The following is an 11,297-nucleotide window of genomic DNA, read 5'->3' on the forward strand; positions in this document are numbered from 1 at the left end:
GTAAGTAATGATTTGGCAATGCCTGTTTTGTACAATACTTTGTTATTCATCCTCATATTCTATGAGAAGATACATTTGAAACTTGCAGTGTTTAAGCAGTAATCCAAGAGTTAATCAAGGGACCTCTGATTTCATGGGTCATCCTAGTTTAGTTTAAGCTTTCTTGTTGCATCCCAAGAGGCACCAATAACACCATCTGATGAAATATGTGCCATTACATAAGCACACAAATCAAATTATCTGTAGATCACGTTAATCGAACATGTAATTATAATTTCCTCTGTTGCGGTTGTTCCGAAATATATCTTTACCTATTGTAAAGCCATTACATTTCATCTTGTGATCACAATCATGCTTTAACATTATATAAGTGACTTGTTTAACCACAGTTGTACAGTTGTGTAAGTGCATGATTGTCCAGGGCACTCATATTCCACTCATATTCCCTTTGGATCTAAGATTGTTATGACCCTTAGTCTAGGTATAAAGGCCGTAACATAATAACTAACAGAACACCGAATTTAAAACTGAATATATAGTTATTACAAACAAATAGAAAATTACAACAATGACAAAATGTACGAACTAAGAATCTAAATAACAAACCTAAACATAAACAAAACAAACACAGGCTCAAACTTTACTAATAGCAACTCATCAGAATCAGAGTTGGTCAATCAGAGTTGGTCACAACACGGTGGCTACAAAGCCCAGCCTTTAAGGACTTTTCCAACAGGTATGAATACCAGAGCGTTTGGGTAAGTTTGGTGGGGTGAGAGGCTAGCGGCAGCAATGCTCTGCTACCTAAGATGACAATCCTCTGATCAGCAAAGTTTGAGAGTCACCTTTATAGGAGACTGGGTGTGGCCCCCAGCAAATCCACTCCCTGTGTCACAGGTGTCAGTACATTTATAATCAAGGCTTCAGTCTCCACTTCTCACCAACTCTCCATCTCAGAACAAATGAAAATGTAATATAAAATACGGCTGGCCGTAACAAAGATCTAATGCTTAGATCTTATTTCAGATAATGGCATGATGCTGTAGGTTTAGGATATAGCCTAACGACTGTTATAGTTACACTGCCACACTATGTTGTGCTCCCGTATGTCTGACCTCTGCAAAAATGTGCTGAGAACAACAGGGACGGTTGGACAAATTGCATGACACCTTCCTAGAGAAATCCTTATTGTTATATAAAAGTTTCATTCATAAGAAATCCAGCTACTGCTGTGCAGACTGCAGAGCTGTGCAGTGAGATAAGAGTAGACTGCAGATTACACTAAACAAGGCCGCAAGAATAGTTTTGCAATGTGCTTTGAAAACGGGGTCAGGGAGCTACAATCCACAATGGGATGACTTACAATAGAACTAGTGAGAGAATTCTGTTGTATTATGTGAAAAAAAAATCAGTATAGTATAAATAAGTATAAATGACCCATAAATATTCAGAACAAAGAGTTAAACACCATTAATAAACGAATAGTTGAAAGCTGCAATAGCTGTATTGCAATGAATAAAAACAGAACACTCATGTTGTGCTAAATAGTAATACCATATAACATCAAAGCTTTCCTCAATATTAGGGTATCAGCTTTGTTTTTTATTGAATAACCTACCTTCTGAAGGGCTCTCCTTATACCTATGCAGTATAAATGAATAAAAAAATCTTTTAGCATAAAGATGTGTGTTGTTTCAGTGGATTAAGGATAGCACTCCTAGTCACAGTGGTACAGAGAAAGATGTAGGGTGTAGGCTGAGTGCAAAAAAGGCAATGATGGTAGGTTTGTAAAAGGCAATGATGGTAAAGGCAATGATGGTAGGTTTTATAGAATATGACAACCATAGCTTAACTAAATACCTGTTAGACCGCTGTTGCTGAGAGGCAAGCCAAAATGTATATATATATATATATATATTTCCTTTTTCAGTTGAGTACATTCTATGTTTTAAGTGATTGTGATGGTTAAATATAGTCTAATGGAAGACTAGCCATCAAGCTAAAATAAATCAAAATTAACTTGGTAATGGTTATAATTCCCAGCTCATGTTTTCTTTTAGCTATTAGTCTTTCCTTGTATGTGTGAAATATGAGGTACTGTGGTCCTGCAGCCCTCAGCAGTGCTGAGGGCTGAGGGGTTTTGTCTGTTGGTTGTAACAAGAATTCCATAACACCTGATCACGTTACTCTATTCATTTCATCTAAAAATCTATGGAGTAAATGAGTGTAAAATTCAGTTCCGGAAAACAGAGCTTTTACAAAAAGTGGGCGGTCACTGTTGAGCTCTATTAAAGTGAATCTTTGCTATGACTTATGTGGAGATTGCATGTGGAATAGGCTCATCAGAGCCTATTCCAACTTGGTTATAATTCCCAGCTCATGTTTTCTTTTAGCTATTAGTCTTTCCTTGTATGTGTGCAATATGAGGTACTGTGGTCCTGCAGCCCTCAGCACCGCTGAGGGCTGATGGGTTTTGTCTGTTGGTTGTAACAAGAATTCCATAACACCTGATCATGTTACTCTATTCATTTCATCTCAAAATGAACTAGTGGGCTAAGAATGTTGAATAATATGGTAATGTGTGTATGTGTGATAGCATAGGCAACACAAACTTGAAGTGTGCACACCCTAATCTTTCTGCAGTGTATGCTACATTTCTATACATAAATATAATGAATGCATGGAACCACTTGACTCAAGGTTTTATGTAATCCCTGCTCAAATTGAACAAGATAAAATAAGAGAAGAGCACACTTGAGTAAAACATAACAAAATTACCAGAGCATATATTAGTAGGTAAAACTTTATTTATTCTGTACACTAAGAAGGTTAGCGACATCATAGACCTCATAGACAAAGCTCAGAGAATGAATATATTACACAACGGCCACTTTCAAGGCCTTGCATAGATATAAAGAGATTACAGACCTCAAACAAACATTTGATCCAAACAACTTGCATCACATTATATAGAACAGAGTTATTTTATAGGACCTTTACAGTCTTGTAACGGAGTATGTGAAACCAATTGCAAAATATGATCTGTTGATGTTCGCTGCATGATGCATTTAATGCACTTGAACTAATTCTAAACGGCATATAAAATTGAGTGGCAAAATCCCAGGCTCTGTATTACATTTGAGTCAACACTATGAAACTGTTGTAATACAGAATAAGATATTATGTAGATCTGCCAGGTATATCCCAGTGGAATAGTTATGTCAATAAATAACCCTGGATCAATGTATCAAAGTTGCAACATTACAGGTTTCTTTCCATATTCAGAGATGATTTACCTTTACTCAAAAAGTTAGTGTCGCATAGCCAGATGTTTCGATAGCTCCGCCTAAGAAACTATCAGTAGACGGCGATCTCTGAAAGTCTGACTATGTGAGACTACTCACAAAGTTAACTTATTCATGATCCTTTAATGTAGTGAAATATTTCAAGCAAACAAGATAATATGGAAAAAAGGAAAAGAAAAAACATCCATGCACTATAGATGTTATTAACAATTTAATGTACACTGCATATCTATTACTGAACCCCTAGTATTGGCATTCTATTGGTTAAATGAACCTCATTGAATTCAACATTAGCAGGGTTTTAATTCAATGCCATGTGTAAAACAAAGCAGGCAAATAATAACATGGGATTATGACAGAATGTACACTGCATGCTCAAGTCTAAAATGTTCATTTTATGTGGAAAAAAATATTTCTTTCAACATAGAAAAAACTACAAGAAATCCAACAAGCAAAGCAGGTATTTGCTGGCAATGTAAATGTAGCCAACGTCTTCTTCAGCTACACAGCTGGGAATTACTTGGAAGCTACGACTCTTCATCGACTCTTCATTCACAGCTCAGATTATTTGGCTTGTATTCCTCAAGAAGTAGTACCAACATTTAAATAGTAATGAATTCACTCTGTGCAAACCTGGTCACCTGACCTATGTATTTCATAGCGTATACAGGTACGTATGTGGCTCCAGACAACATATGAGCTCTCCTGAATGAACACGTATTAAGGCACAACGTTGAATAACACCAACAGTGACATTAATGGTAGGTGTATATATTGACAGTAACTAGCTTCTTTTGTTGCTTTATTCTATCGTTTCCCAGAAATGTTTACACTTCTTTCATCTTTGGGTTTATTCAACATTCTGATGGAACTCCCCCGACAGACACAAAATAAAAATTTCAAAGATTCCCCCAAACACCTGACCACTTAAAGAAACGATTAAGAACAGTGTAAAAGAACAGTCCTAGAACATTTGTAACACAATAGCAACATTCATTAAACAAATTTGTTTGGTTCCTCGTTAATCAATTTCAAATGTAGTTGATCATAATGTGAAAATGTGTGAATTTCTCCTTACATGAAAAGCAATTCATTTATTGTGTGTGTGTGTGTGTGGGGGGGGGGGGGGGGGGGGGGGGCGGGGGCATTTATGTACTTTTGAGGCTTAATTGGGCGTCTGTGACAACGAGGCCAATATGCTCCACCAGTAGACCGAGTGAGTATGATGAATGATCCAGACCAGGTTAACAGTTCATGGCTTTGTTCTCACCAGGGGATCCTCCCTCTTCATGGGGCTTCCTAGTCCTCCTTTTTGGCATTCTCACTATCTGCTTCCGGAGAGGCATCTGTGAACGCACACACAGGAAATCAGTGCATATCAGTCACATGTAAAACAACGTGTGACATTCTATTTATCCATATATGCTTATACTAAAGTAAAACATTAAGAAGCCTCCTAGTATCTTCCCCTTTTTGTGTTTTTTCATAAATTAACGTCCTACTTGATCATACTACAGCGTCACTCAAAAGTAGAAGATCCACAAGCTCGAAACGCGGCACAAAGTGACGCGTTTTGAGCTTGTAGATCTACTACTTTTGCGTTTTTTTCATTTGAATCCTAAAAGTAACAGTTTTGGAGATATGAGGTTTCCACCCGACAGAGACGATATACTGTATATATACACGTGTAATACCAAACCCCCCCCCCACACCACAAAGGCGATGTCAAGAGATGACATACATTCCTTCTTAAATGTCAGTACATCTTGTTCTGCAGGGCCGGTTTACTAATGAATACCGCTCTAGCGTGTCTGAAAAGACACACACCCACAAACCCATGCATATGAACACACACACCTTTACAAACCTGGCTATATAGCATCTAGGGTGTGTCCCTGTAAACCACATATTGCTGCCAGAGTGTGTGAGGGAGAGAAGGCAGTCTCAGTTATGTAACGTCTCTCCCGGATGAGACCAGCGTTATACACGTGCAGCCTGGAGGCCCCGGACCTCTCTCTCTCTCTGCCCCCAAAAGTACAGTATGTTCTTCCAGAGCGAAGACCAGAGTTACACACCAGAATCATAAATATATAAATATATACAAAATCAATGTTTAATGAGTTTACTACTGGTGAGATTTCTCTGCAGTCTTGCTCTACATCCATACAGTGTCAATGGAATAGAACACAGCAAACACTAACTGCACAGACTAGTGCTTCTGTTTGATACAGAAGACTAAATTCTTGTTAAAATGAACTGTTAAATCTTTGGCTAGTTAACTTTGTCTAATGCAGGGTTGTCTTGAAAGAATACTCTACATGCACTGGAAAATACAACTGCGTTACCTATGCTACACTATGTTTGACACATTCCTATACGGTAAATACTACCCTGCCTGTACTACCAGGTTTGACACATATACCTATGTAAACATTGGAACCGTTTCCAGGACGGTGCATACATGGCATCATTATGTTTTGACTGAGATAGTAGAGCTATCAACAAACAAATCAACAAAACTACTGGTGATATACTGTATTATGGCTCATTTGATTAGAACTGTAGACTAATCTGTTTTTACTACCCTCTTTATTCACTGATCTCACCGAAATGCCCTTTGGCCATCATGTACTGTTTGCAATGCAACTGGAGGCCAGCCAAGCATGTGGGGAGAGTTCCATTACATTGTCTTAAGTCATTTGAAGCAACAGGGCATAATTATTATCTAGGCCGCTGCTGACAACAGAGCACAATATGTGAGAGTTGTCAGACTAGAGCCGTTGTGTTGGCCAAGCGCTCTGCCCATAACCGACACACTCAAGCAGAGACCGCGGTCCTCAGTGAGAGTGAGATTGTATGTGTGTGTGTGTGTGTGTGTGTGTGTGTGTGTGTGTGTGTGTGTGTGTGTGTGTGTGTGTGTGTGTGTGTGTGTGTGTGTGTGTGTGTGTGTGTGTGTGTGGGGCTGCTTTCATTGTTCCTCACAGTGCATTATCTGTTTGGTATCCTGGACCAACAATGTCCACCCTGTTAATTCTGTCAGCTTGAACCAGTTTGAGAGAGAAGTCTGTTCAAGTTTGTTCATTACGGGAACAGTATAAATGGTTCACTGGGAGATCTTCACCACTATACTAAAGAAAAGATAGTGCACACACACATCCGCTTCAGTGCCCAGGTGCAGCACAAACAGCAGTTCAACATAAAAGAAAATTAAAGTCTGCACACTGGTTAGAAATGATACGCCGCGTTTTATTGTGCTTGTGCTTGATCTACAGATCTTCATGAGGAATTTTCGTACCCAAACAATTCCTGATGAAAATCTGTGGGTCCAAACGTTGTTGAGAGCGCAATAAAACACAACGGAGCATTTCTAACCTGTGTGCAAACTTAATTTTTCTTAGATCTTCACCACTACCCAGTGATACTGGCAGTGAGTGCCTATGAGGGAACTGGATCTTACCTTAACCAGCTCAAAAGCAGGAAGACGATTTGTGTGTTTATGACTTGTGAATAATTATTCAATGTTTACCCATGATGTAAACGAGGTCTATTTGCACATTTCAGGCTCACTGTGTATATTCTCTTTACTTTTTACTCTGTCGCGGCTTGTTTCTGCATGCCCAGCATCTCCTTATCATATCTAGTGCAAGTTTGGTATACATGTTGGATATTTCAGCTATTTCAGCCTGTGGCAGTAGTAGCTAACTAAATTCCTCTCCCTTGTGATTCATTACACAGATTGAAAAGTAGTGTACGGTCTACTTAATGTCAAAGTTAGTGTTGGCTAGATATGCATTTTAGATTAACAACCCTTGATGGGGTGAATCAATGAGCTTTGACAACCGTCATCAACGCTCAAGAGGCATATTCATGCCATACAATGGCAGCTGTCATTCACCATTATCTATATATACAATTTGAATCCTGCGCCATGTCGGTTGTCTGTAACGTTGTATGTAGCCAGTGTGACGTCATATGACATCACGGTCGTGACATCACGATGAGACACGCCAGTGTGACGTAATCTCACATCCTACCTATAAATAGGTAGGATGCACCAGTTCGACGGCTTCCATCCTCAACACAGCCCACGCCGACGACCCTTTACACAAATAAACTGCTAACTTCATCTCCTGCGATTTCAACTATCTTTTCACATTGTACACCACTGCACACTCCCCACAGGTCTGCCATACCAGGTCTGAGTAATCACAAAGTGGGTTTTGGTCATTGGAGAGGTGATGCACGTCACCTCTTTCTGAAGTGGGTACTTTCAAAGCCTGCCGTGGATTTAGGAGAGCACAAAACTCTCTCTCACACTGTGAGGTGCCTGTAAGGTGGCACTGCAAAGTGAACGACGCGTCACGCTAGACGTTCGGGCCGCGTAGCGGCCCGAACTTCTAGTATTATTACAATTGTAGTTTAACCCTCACTGGTTTGTGCAGGCCTACTGAAGAGATGTGACTACACTACATTACAGCACATCCCTAACACATAAAACAAACATTACTGTATAAATATACAGTAACCACATACAGTATAATAACTGAGAATGGTTTCTTTATAAATCCCTGAGGAAAATGAAAGTATAGCGTGAGGAGTGTTTATGAAAATAAAATGTGTTTTTTTATTTAACTCTGAAAGTGTCAAAATGGACCCAGACACATGGACTGATTTTTACACTTGCAGAGTTAAATTAAGAATGCATATCTGACTGTATGGGCCACAATAATGATTGGTCTTGTGCTTTCGTACCTGCAGGCTCCACAGCGGCTGCTTCTTCTACTGCTGGAGCAGGCTCTGCCGGGACTTCTTTGGTTTCCTCAACAGCAGGCTCTTCTGCAACTGGAATCTCTGGAATGGTAGCAGCAGCGATCTCAGGGTCTATTACCTCTGCTTCAACTGGAGCTACCACTGCCTCTTCTACAACCTCAACAGGGACCTCAACTTCCGCTTCTACAACTGCTTCTACGACTGCTTCTGCGACTGCTTCTGCTTCTACGACTGCCTCTACTGCAGCCTCCACAGGGGCCTCAACTTCAGGAGTGGTCTCAGCAACTACAGTTTCTACTTCTTCTACGACTGCTTCTGCAGCCACATCATCTACTGGGGCTGCAAGGTCCTCTAGGGCTGGCTCTGGTTGTGCTTCTGGTTCAGTCAGGAGGTCCTCCCCAGATCCCAGATCTTCCTGGGCCTCCAGGGCTATCAGCACGGCCTCAGACTCATCAGCAGCCCCCGGCTGAAGGTCATCTGGTAAGGCACTCTGCACGGGCAGCTGCATCTGGTCCGCAATGGTTTCTGTATCTTCTGGGATGAAGCCATTGCCATTTCTGACCACTGTAATGATATGGACAAAGGTAAGGAAACGTTAAATCAATGATAACCTGTAGGTGGGAAAGACACCTGCTTGACCCCTGAGACAACAGGACAAAATAGGTTATTTAGACATCAGCAGTAGAAAATGGAACCTCATCAACTAATGATCCTTTTCAACATCAATGGTCTGTTAATTTGTAGCACAGTCGGACTACATGGCAACACTGAACATGCACAACGTTTAACTGCAAACACCTGGTGGGGGGTCTGAAACCACCTTAATAGCTAATGCATGAGTTTAGTGTTGTTAATATATGACCAAATATGCCATGACAACAGTTTTATCAACATACATGAGAAACTATATGGCCCATTCGCTTTCCAACAATCAAGTCATGCAACCCCATACAACATAATACATATCTGTATCATTTACATAAGCATTCATGAAGCACAGCTTTGGAGAACACAAACCCTTAAACAAATGTCAGCATATTAGATTGCTGCTGAACACTAATCCACTGAAAGTTTATTCATTTTCTATTACAAACTCAAAGTGAAATATTATGCAGTAGAGTAGATCATAAACTTTACGGTCAATTTCTTCTTTATTCATGTGGCAGTGAAAACATTTCACATTTCTGTTAAACAGATTAATCAGGGTCTTTAAAATGGTACTTTGAATCAACAAAACCAGCGCAAACGATAAAGTACAAGGGACATTATGCTGCTGAGATTGCCATCCATTCATTTCTGTTGCTGAAAAGATGATTTATTGAAACCTGTATTTGCCTAAGGTCCAGAGGAAAAGAAAGGCACACAGGTGATTGATTTAAAACACACAATGTGTCTTCTTCTGTCTTTGGTCTATCTAATAGAAAACCAAACATTTTTCCAATTGTAATACTCGTATTTCAATATGATTGTTGTAATGGGTGTGAACACACCATCAGCCCTTGGGTATGAAACTCCAGTAAAAGAGAAACAATAGACTGGAAAGTAACATCAACTAAAATGTCAACTACTGTAATGCTGCTTACTGATATTATATCAGCCACCTAGGTACTGGTGACAACATATTAGATCACTTGTTCAGCATCTACCAATTCAGTGTCCCAGCTAACTCACACAAACACAACATTGAGCAGCATTGTTCCCAAATGTATGACACAAACCAGAATGATCCAATTAGCTAAACGGTTGGATGGTTCGGCCGCTGCAGCTTCCTGATTTTATTTGACTGTCGGAACCTGTAAAAAGGACGGGGACTGATGAGTGGAAGGGAATGTGACGGGCTGGCACACCACACAAAAATGAGCCAATGAACGGAGGACTAAAACAACAACAAGTGAAGTCATTAGGCACACAGGAACCTTGCCTCAACAGCCCAAAGTTTGAGTGAAGCTGTGTAGAGTTGATAGTGACATAATATTTGAATAAGCATACGTTGTGTTGTTTTAGCTCCACAAGGTTTGTGTCCGATTTTGTGAGGTACTTTTAAAGGCTTAATGGGAAAGACAAAAATGCCGGTTTGGTGTAACTTTTGGGGAGGTGAAGAATAGTAGAGGGTGGGGTTGTGCATCCAACAGGGCACATCTGGATCAAGTTACATTACTCTCCTGTGGCCCTGTAAAGAGACAAACACCAAACTGTTGGGCTGGAAAAATATTTGACTTGCAGAGATTTCTCACAGCAAATTATTTTTCTGTGTTCACACATTCTATTTCAGAAGAGTCTACCCTACCCGACGCATACGTATGAAGGTGTTCTGTTTTTAAACACGCTCGATTTGTAGATTATTTCTGGAATTTCCTGTCCTTCGCCGTTTCAAGCAATACTTCACCTTTGTCATCTTTGTCATCTGTCACTGAAAATGATAAGCCATGCTGGGGGTGAGAGAGACTCGAACAGCTTCTACTAGCATGGATGACTCGCCTGTCAACACGGTTTAGCAGCCAACGATGACTGAAAGCCCAGACAAAACAGCGTCATGGCTGGCAGGGGGATGGGAGCCAGGCCTAGGGCAGTAAAGAGGGGGGCTGCGAAGCCAGAACTGGGAATGGCTGGCTGGGCGACATGTACAATACCCAGTCTTCTAGTCAGTGTGACTTCTGGTCTGGTGTGATGCACATAAGAGCCTGGAATGGGACAGAGCTTCTCCAGGTAACCGTTGCTGGCTGACAGGCAACACAATGCCCATGATACACCAAATTACATTTGGCAAAGATTCATGTACTTCAGACAACTACAGAGGAACAATGCTCCAGCTGCATGTTTAGAAATATCTCTTTGAGAACTGTCATGCAAGTTGCACTTTTTTGCATCAACACTGGACATTAGATTCAAATCAGTGACAAACTAAACTTTGATAAAGTTCTTGGCAGTAAGGGACACCGTATGCTCCGTGATGGAGCATACATTCAGTTTAATGTCAGTGGGTACAGCACATACAGTACCGTACATACACACACATACAGTGCATGTATATTGACGCAATTGCATAATCTCTCTCAGCTGTGCCTGGCATGAAGAAGCCGTGTGGCAGCAGGCCTGACTCATGAATGAACAATCATGTCCTATGTGACAGGCATCTCTGTGGGACGCTACACTGGCCTAGCACACAGGGCCCACATGCAAAACAAAACAAGGCAATGACACTGCTGTCTCTTATGTACAACA

The 11,297-nt window shown here is 40.5% G+C and overlaps 1 protein-coding gene across 1 annotated transcript in view; it reads right to left on the reverse strand.

Annotated features, from left to right (window-relative positions):
• Positions 1-2,787: 2,787 nt before the first annotated feature.
• The window catches only part of LOC311042366 (uncharacterized protein), a 10,267-nt gene continuing 1,757 nt past the window's right edge, over positions 2,788-11,297 (reverse strand). The window contains exons 2-3 of the mRNA XM_084053060.1: positions 8,058-8,639; positions 2,788-4,651 (exon numbers count right to left, since the gene is read on the reverse strand). Of these exons, the coding sequence (XP_083909186.1) occupies positions 4,605-4,651; positions 8,058-8,639 (629 nt within the window). The 3' untranslated portion in view covers positions 2,788-4,604. The remainder of the gene's footprint in view (positions 4,652-8,057; positions 8,640-11,297) is intronic.

Source organism: Gymnoscopelus microlampas, assembly GCF_963454915.1.
Source record: "Gymnoscopelus microlampas genome assembly, chromosome: 3".
Lineage (NCBI taxonomy): Eukaryota > Metazoa > Chordata > Actinopteri > Myctophiformes > Myctophidae > Gymnoscopelus > Gymnoscopelus microlampas.